The sequence below is a fragment of the Oncorhynchus mykiss genome, chromosome 26 (genome assembly GCF_013265735.2).
Source record: "Oncorhynchus mykiss isolate Arlee chromosome 26, USDA_OmykA_1.1, whole genome shotgun sequence".
Classification (NCBI taxonomy): Eukaryota; Metazoa; Chordata; class Actinopteri; order Salmoniformes; family Salmonidae; genus Oncorhynchus; species Oncorhynchus mykiss.
This window is the reverse complement of record NC_048590.1, coordinates 12091657-12110200: the sequence shown is the minus strand read 5'-3', so window position 1 is coordinate 12110200 and position 18544 is coordinate 12091657. Positions and strand designations below refer to the sequence as shown.

At 41.9% G+C, this 18544-nt stretch overlaps 1 protein-coding gene across 1 annotated transcript in view; it reads left to right on the top strand.

Annotated features, from left to right (window-relative positions):
• The window catches only part of LOC110506257 (MAM domain-containing glycosylphosphatidylinositol anchor protein 1), a 381559-nt gene that overhangs the window by 309490 nt on the left and 53525 nt on the right, over positions 1-18544 (top strand). The window contains exons 13-16 of the mRNA XM_021585690.2: positions 6560-6755; positions 6957-6980; positions 8026-8178; positions 11178-11339. Of these exons, the coding sequence (XP_021441365.1) occupies positions 6560-6755; positions 6957-6980; positions 8026-8178; positions 11178-11339 (535 nt within the window). The remainder of the gene's footprint in view (positions 1-6559; positions 6756-6956; positions 6981-8025; positions 8179-11177; positions 11340-18544) is intronic.

Genomic DNA, 18544 nt, shown 5'->3' with positions numbered 1-18544 from the left:
AGCGGCAGCTCTACCCTTTAGCTCATTGCAAATGTTGCCTATAATCCATGGCTTCTGGTTTGGGTATGTACATAAGGTCACTGTTGGGACGACATCATCAATGACTTATTGATGAAGCCAGTGACTGATATGGTGTACTCCTCAATGCCATCGGAAATATCCCGGAATATTTTCCAGTCTGTGCTAGCAAAACAGTCCTGTTGTTTAGCATCAGATTCATCTGACCCCTTTTTTATTGACCGAGTCACTGGTGCTTCCTGCTTGAATTTTTGCTTGTAAGCAGGAATCAGGAGGGTATAATTATGGTCATATTTGCCAAATGGAGGGCGAGGCAGAGCTTTGTACGCATTTCTGTGTGTGGAGTAAAGGCCGCCTAGTGTTTTTTCCCCTTTGGTTGCACATTTAACATGCTGATAGAAATTTGATAAAACTGATTTAAGGTTCCCTGCATTAAAGTCCCCAGCCACCAAGAGCTGGATGAGCGTTTTCCTGTTTGTTTATGGCAGTATACAGCTCATTGAGTGTGGTTTTATTGCCAGTATCGTCTGTAGACAGCTCCGACAAATACAGATGAAAACTCTCTAGGTGTATTGTGTGGTCTGAAGCTTATCATGAGATGCTCTACCGCAGGCCAGCAAAACCTCAAGACTTACTTAGATATCGTGCACCAACTGTTATTGACAAATATACATAGGCCCCCACACCATGTCCTACCAGAGGCTGCTGTTCTATCGTAACCGATACAGTGTATAACTCACCAGCTGTGTTGTCGATCTGCCACGACTCTGTGAAACATAAGATTACAGTTTTTAATGTCCCGTTGGTATGATATACGTGCTTTCAGTTCATCCCGTTTACTTTCCAGCGATTGAAAGTTAGCTAACAGTATGAATGGCAAAGGCAGATATGCCACTTGTCGCCTGATCCGCACAAGGCACCCAGATCTCGTTCCGCAAAATCTCCAGCGAATGAAGGGAATGAGGGCCCATTCGGGTGTTTGGAGTATATCCTTCCCGTCCGACTCATTAAAGAAAAATGATTTGTCGAATTCGAGTTGAGTCATCACTGTTCTGATGTCCAGAAACTATTTTCGGTCATAAGAGATGGTAGCAGCAACATTATGTACAAATAAGTTACAAACAATGAGAAAAATCAATCAAAATAGCATGGTTGGTTAAGAGCCAATAAAATGGCAGCCATCCTCTCTGGCGCCATCTATCAAATTTCAATTCAAACTCTGTTGTGATGTGCAGTGACGTCCCTGGGGGAAAAAAACAGTGTTTGTTGTTGTAATATCAGAAACGGACGTGGCAGGTTCACTGCTACGGATTCCAGCTTTAAGGAGGATATACACAAAACATTAGGAACACCTGCTCTTTCCATAACATTGACTGCTGAGCAGGTGAATCCAGGTAAAATCTTTTATTGATGTCACTTGTTAAATCCGCTTCAATCAGTATAGATGAAGGGGAGGTGACTGGTTAAGTACTGCTTTTTAAGCCTTGAGATAATTGAGACATGGAATGTGTATGTGTGCATTTCAGAGGGTTAATGGGCAAGACAAAATATTTGTAAGTGCCCTTGAACGGGGTATGGTAGTAGGTGCCAGGTGCACCGGTTTGATTGTGTCAAGAACTGCAACTCTGCTGGGTTTTTCACGCTCAACAGTTTCCCATGTGTTTCAACAATGTTCCACCACTCAAAGGACATCCAGCGAACTTGATAACTATGGGAAGCATTGGAGTCAACATGGGCCATAATCTCTGTGGAATGCTTTTGACAACTTGTATAGTCCAGGGCAGAAGGAGATGCAACTCAATATTAGAAAGGTGTTTCCAATGTTTTCTAGACTCAGTGAGTTATTGTCAAGTATTCAGGATTGCAGGGATGCCACACTCCCACAGCCACCCCTACAGATGTAGGATCTTCATTTGAACCCATTTGCTACATCAAGAAAATAATCTTGCAGCAACAGGAAATGTAAATTATTATGTGGATTATAATTAATGGACATGTTTTGTAGGGGTTGATGCATTTTTGCATTAGTGCAAATCAAGTCTGACATTTTAAAGTGGAAATTATAAACGTTAGAATCCTTTTTAAACCTCAAATACACTACAAAATAGCATTTACTGCTGTGCAGGAAGATTCTCAGCAATAAAAGAGGTATCAAATTAAGATCCTATACCTGTTAGTACTTAAACAAGCACAACAACACATGGACAAAGACATGCATTAACAAACTGTCATATACAGTACATCCACATGCATAATATACATTATGTTCATATGATTATGCATATACTGTGCAATGCATATTGAGAAATATAAACATAATGAACTAACATGCAAATTCATTACTTAAAAATCATACAATGTGATTTTCTGGATTTTTGTTTCCGTCTCTTTGATTCCGTCTCTTACTGTTGAAGTGTACCTATAATAAAAATTACAGACCTCTACATGCTTTGTAAGTAGGAAAACCTGCAAAATCGGCAGTGTATCAAATACTTGTTCTCCCCACTGTATATGTGCAAACACTTAATTAACTGTGGTCCTGTGTGGCTCATTCAGTAGAGCATGGCTCTTGCAATGCCAAGGGTCATGGGTTTGATTCCTACTCGGGCCACCCATGGGGAAACATGTATGCATGCATGACTGAAAGTCACTTTGTACCTCTACTAAATGACAAAATATGATTCTGTTTTTTTTTCCAAGTGACGCACACCTAGCTTAAATGACAGCACAATATGTGATTCAATACATCATATTTGACCCTTTGAAATGTATGTTTTAATAAAATGAATAAATGCAATAAAATACATGAAATAAGCCTTTCAGACCCCGAAACATGAGGACGATAACATTTGCGTGTGTGTGTGTGTGTCAAATCTCACTTTATTTGTCACATGCTTCATAAATAGCAGTTGTAGACTAACAGTGAATTGCTAATTTATGAGTTATTTTCCAACAATGGAGAGTTCCATTTGAATGAAAATTGAAATAGTGACACAAGGAATAGATACACAGTGAATAACAAAAAACTATAACGAGTAAATATAACAGGGCTATATACAAGGATTACCAGTACCAAGTCAATGTGCAGGGTTACCAAGCAATTGACGTAGCTATGTACATATACGGTTGAAGTCGGAAGTTTACATACACTTAGGTTGGAGTCATTAAAACTTGTTTTTCAACAACTACACACATTTCTTGTTAACAATCTATAGTTTTGGCAAGTAGGTTAGGACATCTACTTTGTGCATGACACAAGTAATTTTGACAAAAATTCTTTACAGACAGATTTATTCACTGTATCACAATTCCAATGGGTCAGAAGTTGACATACACTAAATTGACTGTGCCTTTAAACAGCTTGGAAAATTCAAAAAAATGATGTGATGGCTAATTTACATAATTTGAGTCAATTGGAGATGTACAGTGCCTTGCGAAAGTATTCGGCCCCCTTGAACTTTGCGACCTTTTGCCACATTTCAGGCTTCAAACATAAAGATATAAAACTGCATTTTTTTGTGAAGAATCAACAACAAGTGGGACACAATCATGAAGTGGAACGACATTTATTGGATATTTCAAACTTTTTTAACAAATCAAAAACTGAAAAATTGGGCGTGTAAAATTATTCAGCCCCTTTACTTTCAGAGCAGCAAACTCTCTCCAGAAGTTCAGTGAGGATCTCTGAATGATCCAATGTTGACCTAAATGACTAATGATGATAAATACAATCCACCTGTGTGTAATCAAGTCTCCGTACAAATGCACCTGTACTGTGATAGTCTCAGATGTCTGTTAAAAGCGTAGAGAGCATCATGAAGAACAAGGAACACACCAGGCAGGTCCGAGATACTGTTGTGAAGAAGTTTAAAGCCGGATTTGGATACAAAAATATTTCCTAAGCTTTAAACATCCCAAGGAGCACTGTGCAAGCGATAATATTGAAATGGAAGGAGTATCAGACCACTGCAAATCTACCAAGACCTGGCCGTCCCTCTAAACGTTCAGCTCATACAAGGAGAAGACTGATCAGAGATGCAGCCAAGAGGCCCATGATCACTCTCGATGAACTGCAGAGATCTACAGCTGAGGTGGGAGACTCTGTCCATAGGACAACAATCAGTCGTATATTGCACAAATCTGGCCTTTATGGAAGAGTGGCAAGAAGAAAGCCATTTCTTAAAGATATCCATAAAAAGTGTTGTTTAAAGTTTGCCACAAGCCACCTGGGAGACACACCAAACATGTGGAAGAAGGTGCTCTGGTCAGATGAAACCAAAATTGAACTTTTTGGCAACAATGCAAAACGTTATGTTTGGCATAAAAGCAACACAGCTGAACACACCATCCCCACTGTCAAACATGGTGGTGGCAGCATCATGGTTTGGGCCTGCTTTTCTTCAGCAGGGACAGGGAAGCTGGTTAAAATTGATGGGAAGATGGATGGAGCCAAATACAGGACCATTCTGGAAGAAAACCTGATGGAGTCTGCAAAAGACCTGAGACTGGGACGGAGATTTGTCTTCCAACAAGACAATGATCCAAAACATAAAGCAAAATCTACAATGGAATGGTTCAAAAATAAACATATCCAGGTGTTAGAATGGCCAAGTCAAAGTCCAGACCTGAATCCAATTGAGAATCTGTGGAAAGAACTGAAAACTGCTGTTCACAAATGCTCTCCATCCAACCTCACTGAGCTCGAGCTGCTTTGCAAGGAGGAATGGGAAAAAAATTCAGTCTCTCGATGTGCAAAACTGATAGAGACATACCCCAAGCGACTTACAGCTGTAATCGCAGCAAAAGGTGGGGCTACAAAGTATTAACTTAAGGGGGCTGAATAATTTTGCACGCCCAATTTTTCAGTTTTTGATTTGTTAAAAAAGTTTGAAATATCCAATTAATGTCGTTTCACTTCATGATTGTGTCCCACTTGTTGTTGATTCTTCACAAAAAAATACAGTTTTATATCTTTATGTTTGAAGCCTGAAATGTGGCAAAAGGTCGCAAAGTTCAAATACTTTCGCAAGGCACTGTACCTGTGGATGTATTTCAAGGCCTACCTTCAAACTCAGTGCCTCTTTGCTTGACATCATAGGAAATTCAAAAGAAATCAGCTAAAACCTCAGAAAAACAATTGTAGACCTCCGTAAGTCTGGTTCATCCTTGTGAGCAATTTCCAAATGCCTGAAGGTACCACGTTCATCTCTACAAACAACAGTACGCAAGTCTAAACACCATGGGACCACACAGCCGTCATACCGCTCAGGAAGGAGATGCGTTCTGTCTCCTAGAGATGAACGTACTTTGGTGCGAAAAGTGCAAATCTGTCTCAGAACAAAGGACCCTGCTGGAGGAAACAGCTTCCAAAGTATCTATATCCACAGTGAAACAAGTCGATATAACCTGAAGGGCCACTCAGCAAGGAAGAAGCCACTGTTCCAAAACCATCATAAAAAAGCCAGACTACAGTTTGCAACTGCACATGAGGACAAAGATGGTTCTTTTTGGAGAAATGTCTATAATGCCCATCGTTATGTTTGGAGTAAAAACTGGGGGCCTGCAAGCCGTAGAACACCATCCCAACCGTGAAGCACGGGGGTAGCAGCATCATGTTGTGGGGGTGCTTTGTTGCAGTAGGGACTGGTGCACTTCACAAAATAGACGGCATCATGAGGAAAGAAAATTTCATGGATATATTGAAGCAACATCTCAAGACATCAGTCAGGAAGTTAAGGCTTGGTTGCAAATGGGTCTTCCAAATGGACAATGACCCCAAGCATACTTCCAAAGTTGTGGCAAAATGGCTTAAGGACAACAAAGTCAAGGTATTGGATTGGCCATTACAAAGCACTGACCTCAATCCCATAGAAAATTTGTGGGCAGAACTGAAAAAGCGTGAGTGAGCAAGGCCTTACAAACCTGTCAGGAGCTCTGTCAGGAGGAATGGGCCAAAATTCACCCTTATTGTGGGAAGCTTGTGGAAGTCTACCCAAAGCATTTGACCCAAGTTAAACAATTTAAAGGCAATGCTACCAAATACTAATTGAGTGTATGTAAACTTCTGACCCACTGGGAATGTGATGAAAGAAATAAAAGCTGAAATAAATAATTCTCTCTACTATTATTCTGGCCTTGAATCTATGGATATATGGTAACACACACTCACAAACACACACATTTGTTTTACTATACTTGTGGGGACCAAACAATTTATTCCCATTCGACATCCTATTTTCCTTAACCCCTAACCTTCACCCTAAACCATAACCCTAATTTTATCCCTAAACCTAATCCCTAAGCCTAAAATAGCCTTTTTCCTTGTGTGGACAGGTGATCTCTCTCTCTCTCGCTCTCTCGTTATTAACATACATGAAATGTCCTATATATTAGAAGGCGTTTCTGTCTCAAAAAATGCATTTTGATGAAAATGTATTTTTTCGAATGGCTTTATATTACAGTTCTGCCAGTTGAGCACACCATCATCATGGTCCCATTTATCACCAGTCCCCTCTTTTCTATCCCTCTCTGTTTCCCCCAGATTAAGCAGAATGACAAGATGAACCAGGTGAACATGTTCTCCAAGCAGATCGACAAGAAGGAGCCCGTGAAGGGCGGCCTCATGTCCTACACCCTGACTGACCTGAAGATCCCTGTCTCCTATGAGATCCGCCTGGCCCCCATCACCACCTACAGCACTGGAGACTATGTCAGTCGCACCATCCAGTACTCAGAGCGTGAGTAGCAACTTGCTTGCGCCTGGAGCCAAAGTGGCCACTCCGATGATACTAATATTAATAATAATAATCAATAACTGGCCAAGTAGGCCCTTTTTGTGTTCATTTTGGCATTTATTTAAATACATTTTTTTAAATGAGTACTACTACAGTTATGTAAAAGGGTATAGTGATAATCTATGTGTATTTCCTTTTTCACAGCCTACATTTACCCAAGACCTTCAGGTAAGAATATCTTTATTTCTTTCTTCCCCCCCATTCTCTTTCACTCTTCCTTTTTTTTCCCCACTCCGCCCTCTCTCTGTTTCTCTCCTCTCGTCAGGCAATTTGGTTCAATTACGCCGCTCAGGCAGGGGAAGTGGAGAGTGACGCCAAATGAGCACAATTAAAATCACATTTTCTCCAACCACGCAGATTGGAGAACAACAGAAAACAAATTGAGGAAGTGCACGTACGTCGCTGAGTGGGACATGAATCATAATAGATTATGTTTCTATCATAACACCAATGTGAATGGGGTACAGGCTTCATCCCAAATCCCCTATTTAGTGCGTTACATTTGACAAGGGCCCTGTTCAAAAGTAGTGCACTATGTAGGGAATACGGCGCAAATTTGGAATGTGCCTACAGTCAACGGCTGACAGTGTGTGGCTAGCGTAATTTGTATGAGTATGTGTTTGTGTGAGCGTGTGTGCGTGTTTAACATGTAGCAATGTTAACGCTTTTGATGGGCATTATTGCTGTAGAGCATAAATGGAGTGACTGTGTGTCCAGTTGCATTTGGTGTGCCTAATTGCAATGTATCATAGTCCTTCCATTGACAATGCTTAGTGAATACCACAGCCAGCAGTGGATTTGTGTAATGGGTTGAAATTGATGTGATGGTTGTGGTAGGTAGGAACCTTGTGGATTGTTGGAGGATAGTATTACGTTTTAGTTAGTTTGGGTGATTCAGAGATGAAAAGAACAGATAATTGTTACTGGAATGCAAAGAGGTTCTTGAAGTGATTCATTGGTCATTTTAAAACTTCAAACTTTGTCTCTCCTCTCTCTCTTTTTCACCATGGCTTGGTAATGTGTCGCAATTTTGTCTCTCTTCTCTCTTTGATCCCTCACTCTTCCCTATTTCCTCTGCCTCTTTTTCCTCACTTCTTTGTGTCTCTGTCGCTATCAATGTCATTGCTCATCCTCTTCAACCTCTGTATTCTCGCTCTTTCTATATCCCCTTCTCTCTCACACTCTCTCTGTCTCTATCTCTCGCTCTCAACAGACCACGTCTGTGGCTTTGAGGACGAGCGCATCTGTGGTTTCTCCCAGGACCGGGGCGACAAGTTTGATTGGACTAGACAGAACCACCTGACCCAGAACCCCAAACGCTCGTCCAATACCGGCCCAGAGATGGACAGGAGTGGAAACAAAGAAGGTATCTTCCTGAAATGTACACACATCCCTTTAAGTAGTGTTCATTTTGGCAGTTACTTTTTTCGTTAGTTGTAGTTATTATCAGTCGACTTAAACTCTGGACAATTTATTTCTAGTTTTAGTCACAGCCATTTTAGTCACATGACAGTCAGTGCATTTAAAAAAAAAATCCATAGTGTGCACATTCAGATAGCCTTTTAGGCTTACTATATCCTCATAAAACTTAGCTGGCAACATTGACATTGTAGCAGATTGATGTAACCAATGCCAGCCATAATTAGTTGGCGTTCCAATTCATCCCAAAAGTGTTCAATGGGGTTGTGGTGCATGCCAGTCAAGTTCTTCCACATCTTGACAAACCATTTCTGTATGGACCTCGCTTTCATCCCCAATCTGTTAACACAAAGTTGGAAGCACAGAATCCTTTAGAATATCATTGTATGCTGTAGCATTAAGAGTTCCCTTAATTTCCCCTAATGGACCTAGTCCGAACCATGAAAACAGCCCCAGACCATTATTATTCCTCCACCAAACTTTACAGTTGGCACTATTCATCCGGGCAGGTAGTGTTCTCCTGGCATCCGCCAAACACAGATTTGTCCATCAGACTGCCAGAGAGTGAAGTGTGATTCATCACTCCAGAGAACGTGTTTCCACTGCTCCAGAGTCCAATGACAGAAAGCTTTACACCACTCCGGCTGACGCTTGGCATTGTGCATGGTGATCTTAGGCTTGTGTGCGGCTGCTCGGCCATGGAACAGTTATTGTGCTGACGTTACTTACAGAGACAGTTTGGAACTCAGTAGTGAGTGGTACAGACAATTTTTACGCGCTACGAGCTTTAGTGCTCGGCGGTCACACTCTACTGAGTTTGTGTAGCTTACCACTTCGCGGCTGAGCCATTGTTGCTCCTAGACGTTTCCACTTCACAATAACAGCACTTACAGTTGACCTGGGCAGCTCAAGCAGGGCAGGAATTTGACGAACTGACTTGTAGAAAAGGTGACATCCTGTGATGGTGCCATGTTGACAGTAACTGAGCTCTTCAGTACGGGCCGAATCTTCTGCAAATGTTTATCTATGGAGATTGCATGGCTGCGTGCTCGATATTATACACCTGTCAGAAGCGTGTGTGGCTGAAATATCTGAATCGAATCATTTGAAGGGGTGTATAAAAATGTTAATAAAACACTTATATATACACAATACCAGTCAAAAGTTTGGACACACCTACCCATTCCAGGGTTTTCCTTAATTTTTTTATATTTTCTACATTGTGTAATAATAGTGAAGACATCAAAACAATTAAATAAGACACATTAAATAATGTAGTAACCAAAAAAGTGTTAAACAAATCAAAATATGTTATATTTGAGATTCTTCAAAGTAGCCACCCTTTGCCTTGATCATATTTACATAAGTATTCAGACCCTTTACTCAGTTCTTTGTTGAAGCACCTCTGGCAGCGATGATAGGATCAAGTCTTTTTGGTTATGATGCTACAAGCTTGGCACAACTGTATTTGGTGAGTTTCTCCCATTGTTCATTGCAGATCCTCTCAATCTCTGTCAGGTTGGATGGGGAGTATCGCTGCACAGCTATTTTCAGGTCTCGCCAGAGATGTTCAATCGGGTTCAAGTCTGGGCTCTGACTGGACTTCTCAAGGACATCAGAGTCATGTCCCGAAGCCACTCCTGCATTGTATTGGCTGTGTGCATACCGGTCATTAAAAATATTCACGCGAGTAGACCACTTATTGGCCAGCTCATCCTCCTCTAGACCACTGATTGACCAGCTCATTGGCCAGCTCATACTATATCATAATATACTGAACAAAAATATAAATGCAACATGCAAAAATGTCAAAGATTTTACTGAGTTACTGTTCATATAAGGAAATTAGTTCATCAAAATAAATGAATTAGTCTATTAATCTATGCATTTCACATGACTGGGCAGGGGTGCAGCCATGGGTGGGCCTGGGAGGGCATATGCCCACCCACTTGGCAGCCAGGCCCATCCAATGGGGAGCCAGGCCCAGCCAATCAGAATTAATTTTTCACCACAAAAGGGCTTAATTACAGACATAAATACTCCTCAGCACCTCCTCCCCTCGATCCCACAGGTGAAGAAGCCGGTTTTGGAGGTCCTGGGTTGGCGTGATTACATCTGGTCTGCAGTTGTGAGGCTGGTTGGATGTACTACCAAATGTTCTAAAACGATGTTGGATGTGCCTTATGGTAGAGAAATGAACAGTCAATTATCTGGCAACAGCTCTGGTGGACATTCCTGTAGTCAGTATGTCAATTGCACTCTCCCTCAAAACTTGAGACATCTGTGGCATTGTGTCTTGTGACAAAACTGCACATTTTAAAGTGGCCTTTTATTTTATGGATTATCTTGGCAAAGGAGAAATGCTCACTAAGAGGGATGTAAACAGATTTGTGCACAAACTTTGAGAGAAATACGTTTTTTGTGCGTATGGAACATTTTTGTGATTCTTTATTTCAGATCATGAAACATGGTACCAACACTTTACATGTTGCGTTTATATTTTTGTTCAGTGTACATGAGGAAATAGCAAGCATTTTTTTAATGGTCTGTTTGAGACACAAGGTTTTTGAAGTGTTTTTTCCCCCCTCCAATTTATGCTTTGGCTGCAATTACAAGAATAGGACAGAATTAGCAGAATAGTTGACTGAATATTAACTTTTATATGTGAGATTAACACATCATCTACAGACGGTACCACAGATGGCCATAATTAAAATGTCCAGCGATGTGATATCTCTGATGCTGCAGTCACAAAGAGGGATTGCGTTTTCTTTGCCACTTGTGTTGAGTAACATAGGTATAGGTATTTCATAGCACTTACAACTGTCATACCTATTTGCGGCATGCAGAATTCACCAGGATTTACAAATAAACCCAAATGTAAAATGGGACCAAAACCACCGTCTCTAACCATATGTGTCTCTCCCTCCCCTCTCCCCCTTCTAGGTTACTACATGTACATCGAGGCCTCTCGTCCGCGGGTCGCTGGGGACAATGCCCGTCTCCTGTCCCCTCTCTACAATGTTACTGCTGCCAGAGGCCCCAAGGGCTCCGGTCGTCTCCCCTACTGTGTCTCATTCTTCTACCACATGAAGGGCAAGCACATTGGTGAGTACCTGAGCCACATAAGTTCAGAAGTAAAAGTAAGTAGCCTTGTCCAAGCCATAATGTTTCTATAGCGTGAGGCAGCTTGACGTACAAGTACACCCCCTGACAGGAGGCTAGTATCACAGGGTCTTACTCCCAATCTATGGCGGTCCTAGTCCGGGCCCTAATGTTCTTAGCACAATTTTGAAATGTTGCCTTTTGTGAGGTTGTTAGGGTCAGTGTTGAAAAGCTATTGTAATATAGGGGTTCAAGCGTCAGTGAGGGGTCTGTGTGTTTGAGTGAGTGAGTGAGTGAGGTGAATGAATGAGTGGTTGAGTGAATGCTCATCTGTGCACATTTGTGTGTGTGTGTGTGTCAGCACTTTCCTCTCTGCCCATGTCGCATCAGGGACAACTGCTCTCAACTGCTGCCCTGCACATCCCCAAGAATGGCACAGCTGGCACACACTACCCTACACTGCTCCGCTCACCAGGTGGCCTTGCCGACCTCACCCCTCCACACACTCCACCTGGCACAGATGATGCCTCAGCCGACTCAGCATCACACACACGAGGCGGGCATACGCGCACACACACAGGCATGCACAAACATACACACAGGCACAACCACACACACAGGCAGACAGACATGCTCTTACTCACGTGGCACACACTAACACACGCACGCACTTACACGCACACATACACACACACAGGGCAGACTGGCATGGCCCTAGTTGCTGTCGTGAGACCCACGTATGAATGTCTACCTTGCCAGGGAAAGGTTGGCATGCTTACTGTATCATTGTCTTACTAGGACTGGACAATAGATGACAATAAGCACAATGACATAGATAGATTGTGGGTGTGTGTATGTGTTCCTGCATGCGTGTGTATGTACTCCTCAAGGGCAGGGTGGTGGTGGGAAGAGAAGGGGCCAGAGGGGGTGTCGCTGGGTGATTTACGAGAGGGGGTGTGACACAATCAGTCACTGGGGAAGTGGTTCATCATAGTGCGTGCTATCAGATGGGTTTATCAAGTGTATAGATCTCATGGCACACTTTGTCTACGTCAACAACCGGGCCCTGGTGATTTATGGGTGTGGAGGGTGTGTGTGTGGTGTGTGTGTGTTTTTGGTTTTACAATCCTTGTGGAGACCAGAAGTCCTCACAAGGATAGTACAGATGTCGGCTCTTAATGTGACCCATTTTGTTGCAGGAGGAAAATAATCCTGCAGCATTTGTGTCAAATTGGCTGGATGTCCTTTTGGTGGTAGAACATTCTTGATACAAACGGAAAACTGTTGAGCGTGAAAAATTCAGCAGCATTGCAGTTCTTGACACACTTGTGCCTGGCACCTACTACCATACCCCGTTCAAAGAAACCTAAATATTTTGTCTTGCCCATACACCATCTGAATGGCATACATACAAAATCTATGTCTCAAGGCTTAAAAACCCTTCTTTGACCTGTCTCCTCACCTTCAGCTACACTGATTAAAGTGGATTTAACAAATGACATCAATAAGTGATCATAGATTTCACCTGGATTCACCTGATCAGTCTGCCATGGAAAGAGCAGGTGTTCCTAATGTTTTGTACAGTCTGAGTATATATATGTGACTCACCACCTGGATTCGGTCTTATGTAGAAAAATATGAAATGGTGTTTTTTACAAATGGTATATCATACACTGCATTTGAGGAACAATTGGAAAGTATTTCTGATTTGAAAGTTGACCAACTTGTGAACTCACTTTTGAGATAATTGCCCTTTGAATGATTTGGTATCTAGTGAAAAGCTCCTCTTTGTCTACACCCACTCATCATCGTTCACAACCTCCTAAGCTTTAGCCCCACCCATCTCAGAGTGCTCTTGGAGCGCACACCTGACGCTCCGGCCGATGATTTGTTTACCTATGGATAACATGAAAACAGCCTAACCAGCTCTGCTGGCAACAACTTCATTACGCTTTTTTTTGCAGAAGTACACTGACATTGGCCATATTCAACGGGTGTTGTACACACGTCATGTAACATTAGCTAAAGAGCCAGCCAGCTAACGTTAGCTAGTTAACCTCTCTAGGGTATGTGGGACGCTAACGTCCCACCTGACCAACATCCAGTGAAAGTGCAGGGCGCCAAATTCAAACAAACAACAAAAATCTCGTAATTAAAATTACTCAAACATACATGTATTATACACCATTTTAAATATACACTTGTTGTTAATCCCACCATAGCGTCCAATTTCAAAAAGGCTTTACAACAAAAGTATACCATGCAATTATGTTAGGTCTGCACCTAGTCACAAAAAACACAAATAGGGAGTCATTGGAACGCAGCGCTTTCAAAACCTGGGGCACTTCCGGATTGGATTTTTCTCAGGCTTTCGCTTGCAACATCAGTTCTGTTATACTCACAGACAATATCTTTACAGTTTTGGAAACGTTAGAGTGTTTTCTATCGAAAGCTGTCATTATATGCATATTCTAGCATCTTGTCCTGACAAAATATCCAGTTTTTTCCAAAAATGAAAATACTGCCCCATAGCACCAAGAGGTTTTAAAATAGATGTATATTTTTTTCATGGTTTTTACATTGGAAGGTGATTATACAACATTGTTATGCAACATTATAATACAGCATAACACAGCAATAAAAGTAACAATAAACAATAATGACAAATGGCAACAGAAATCATGTAGTTATTAGTATTTATTTAATATTATCAGCTGATTTTCCAGAGGGACGCGAAAAACCAGAAACCTATTTAAGCAAATATGGAGTATACTGGAAAAATTCCCTAATCTCTTTTAACAAGACAATCGAGCAAGCTCCTAGAAAATATACAAATTATCAACATGTAGCCTGCTCGTTAACTATCACTTTAGGTGGCTCGGAGAGCAAGGCATGAAGTGGCACAAACTGCTTAGTATTCTGCACAAGCAGAGGCCCTGTGCTTCTTCTCCCACTGACAGCCTAGTCATCCACTTCTGTGGAAACGACTTGAGATACACAAAGGGGGCGGCACTGATGCAGCAGATGCGTAGATTTAGAGGTGGTCATCTGAATGTTTCCTGGGACAACATTGGTCTTCTCTGATATCGCACAGCGGAGGAGCTGGATGTTCCAGTGTGACCAGAAGATAAACAAGTGCATGGAAAGGGCCCTGTGCTACATCAATCAGCTAGTGTCTGCATTTCAGGGAACACAATCCGCCACCCTGCCACTAAGCAGTGTGTCCCTGGGATATACCGTAGGGGTGGAGTGCATCTGACAGATGAGGGCAATGAGTTGAGAGTTGGTCTCTAGAGTCTCCCCCGTTCTCTCCTCCATAGTAGCAAAACGGAGAAGGGTGCAATTGTGGCCCGCAATTCTGGGCGTTCCTGCATGTGGGTATTCCTGCAACGGCAGGAACCCCTCTTTATACTTATTTAAGCTTGGATTCCGGTACACAGGTGAGAGTGGTAATGCACCATACCATTGGATGCCACCCGCCGATTAACCCCCTAGTAGCTAGCTATCTAGGACAATGGTAGACAGTGTCCTTCGCCCCTCCCATTGTTTTCCCGCTATTCTGTTAATGACGGAGAGGGCAGGTGTTTGGCAGGCGTTAGGACTCTGGTACACAGCATGCGGGATAGTAGCTAAAAACTCAGATAAGACTTGTATTTATCGTTTCTTTTGACAATTTAATCGCATAGACAATCACACCTGTCTTCCAGTTCCACAGTCCTGAAAGTTTTGGCCTAGGTCTCTCTCTCTCTACCCCCCTCCCCTGTCTCTCATCTATTTATTTCAATTCAATTCAAGGGGCTTTATTGGCATGGAAAACATATGTAAGTGCAAGTGAAATAGATAATAAACAAAAGTTTAAAAAACAATAAAAAATTAACAATAAACATTACACTCACAAAAGTTCCAAAAGAATAAAACATCTCAAATGTCATATGTCTATATACAGTGTTGTAATGATATGCAAATAGTTCAAGTAAAAAGGGAAAAATAACTAAACAGGTTGTATTTACAATGGTTTTTGCTCTTCACTGGTTGCCTTTTTCTTGCGTCAACAGATCAAAAAATCTGGCTCCTGTGATTGCACACTGTGGTATTTCACCCAATAGATATGAGTTTATCAAAACTGGATTTATTTTCAAATGCTTTGTGAGTCTGTGTAATCTGAGGGAAATATGTGTCTCTAATATTGCCATACATTTGGCAGGAGGTTAAGAAGTGCAGCTCAGTTTCCACCTCATTTTGTGGGCAGTGTTTCCATAGCCTGTCTTCTCTTGAGAGCCAAATCTGCCTACAGCGACCTTTCTCAACAGCAAGGCTATGCTCACTGAGTCTGTAGATAGTCAAAGCTTTCCTTATTTTTGGGTCAGTCACAGTGGTCAGGTATTCTTCCACTGTGTACTCTCTGTTTAGGACGAAACAGCATTCTAGTTTGCTCAGTTTTTTAAATGTAATTCTTTCCATTGTGTCAAGTAATTATCTTTTTTGTTTTCTCATGATTTGGTTGGGTCTAATTGTGTTGCTGTCCTGGGGCTCGGTGAGGTCTGATTGTGTTTATATACAGAGCCTCAGAACCAGCTTGCTTAGGGAACTCTTCTCCAGGTTCATCTCTCTGTAGGTAATGGCTATGTTACGAAATGTTTGGGAATCACTTCCTTTTAGGGGGTTGTAGAATTGAACAGCTCTTTTCTGGATTTTGATCATTAGTGGGTATTGGCCTAATTCTGCTCTGCATGCATTATTTGGTGTTTTACATTGTACACAGGACATTTTTGCAGAATTCATGTCAATTCTACACCCCCTTCCCCTCTCCAACATCACCTGTTTACTAACCACCGGTCCTGGCAACCATCATTACGCGTACCTGGCATTAATCATTACGGACACCTGCACTTCATCATGAGGCACACCTGGACTCCATTACCTCACTCATTAACCCCCCTTTATCTGACACTCCCTTAGGTTCATTCCCCAGGCAGTATTGCTTCTGTTTCATGTTAAAATGCTACGCCGATGGTGTATTGTTCTTTGTTGTGTTAAACTTACCACCTGCTTCTCGACTCCCAGTGTCTACGTTACAATTCTGCATGCAGTTTCAATTTGGTGTTTGTCCCATTTAGTGAATTCTTGGTTGGTGAGAGGATCCCAGACCTCACAACCATTAAGAGCAATGGGCTATATAACTGATTCAAGTATTCTTAGCCAGATCCTAATTGGTGTGCCAGATTATATATTCCTTTTGATAGCATAGAAGGCCAATCTTTCCTTGTTTCTCTGATCGTTCACATCTTTGTGGAAGTTTCCTGTGGCGCTGATGTTTAGGCCTAGGTATGTATAATTTTTGTATGCTTTAGGGCAGGTATTCCCAAACTGGGGTACGCATACCCCTGGGGGTATGCCAAGGGAATGCCTGATAGCTTGAAAGATGGCCTGACAGAATCTATGCAGAAGATCTAGGTGCTGCTGTAGGTACTCCATGGTTGGGGACAGTAGCACCAGATCATCAGCAAACAGACATCAGACTTCTGATTTTAGTAGGGTGAGGCCGGGTGCTGCAGACTGTTCGAGTACCCTCGCCAATTCGTTGATATTTATGTGGGGCTTAATCTACATCCCTGTCTTACCCCACGGCCCTGTGGAAAGAAACATGTTTTTTTTTGCCAATTTTAACGGCTCACTTGTTGTTTGTGTACATTGATTTTATAATATCGTATATTTTTCCCCCACACAACTTTCCATCAATTTGTATAGCAGACCCTCATGCCAGATTGAGTTAAAAGCTTTTTTTAAATCAACAAAGCATGAAATTACTTTGCCTTTGTTTTTGTTTGTTTGTCAATTAGGGTGTGCAGGGTGAATATGTGATCTGTCGTACGGTAATTTGGTAAAAATACAATTTGACATTTGCTCAATACATTATTTTCACTGAGGAAATTTACAAGTCTAATGTAAATGATAATGCAAATAATTTTCCCAAGGTTGCTGTAGACGCATATCCCACAGTAGTTATTGGGGTCAAATATGTCTCTACTTTTGTGGATTGGGGTGATCAGTACTTGGTTCCAAAAATGTGTGAAGATGCCAGAGCTAAGGATGGTGTTAAATAGTTTAAGTATAGCCTATTGGAATTTGTGGTCTGTATATTTTATCATTTCATTTAGGATACCATCAACAGCAAAGGCCTTTTGGAGAATCCAGTGGGTTCTGGTAGCCTTTAATAGTTGATTTTAAGATTTATATTTGATCATGTATACGTTTTTGCTGTTTGTTCTTTGTAATAGGGCCAAAAAGATTGGAGAAGAAGTTTATCCATTTTGGATAGATAATTCTTCATTAATGGAAAAGTCCCACTTTGCCATGCAAATGAACTGAATCCCCCAAAAACATGTCCACTGCATTTCAGCCCTGCCACAAAAGGACCAGCTGACATCATGTCAGTGATTCTCTCGATTACACAGGTGTGAGTGTTGACGAGGACAAGGCTGGAGATCCCTCTGCCATGCTGATTGAGTTCTAATAACAGACTGGAAGCTTTAAAAGGAGGGTGGTGCTTGGAATCATTGTTCTTCCTCTGTCAGCAATGGTTACCTGCAAGGAAACATGTGCTGTCATCATTGCTTTGCACAAAAAGGGCTTCACAGGCAATGACATTGTTGCCAGTAAGATTGCACCTAAATCAACCATTTATCGGATCATCCAGTTCTTCAAGGAGAGTGGTTCAATTGTTTTGAAGAAGGCTTCAGGGTGCCCAAGAAAGTCCAGCAAGCACCAGGACCATCTCCTAAAGTTGATTCAGCTGCGTGATCGGGGCACCACCAGTACAGAGCTTGCTCAGGAATGGCAGCAGGCAGATGTGAGTGCATCTGAATGCACAGTGAGGCGAAGAATTTTGGAGGATGGCCTGGTGTGAAAAGGGGCAGCAAAGAAGCCACTTCTCTCCAGGAAAAACATCAGGGACAGATTATTATTCTGCAAAAGGTTTGGACTGCTGAGGACTAGGATAAAGTCATTTTCTCTGATGAATCCCCTTTCCGATTGTTTGGGGCACCCGGAAAAAAGCTTGTCCGGAGAAGACAAGGTGAGCGCTACCATCAGTCCTATGTCATGCCAACAGTAAAGCACCCTGAGACCATTCATGTGTGGGGTTGTTTCTCAGCCAAGGGAGTTGGCTCACTTACAATGTTGCCTAAGAACACAAACATGAATAAAGA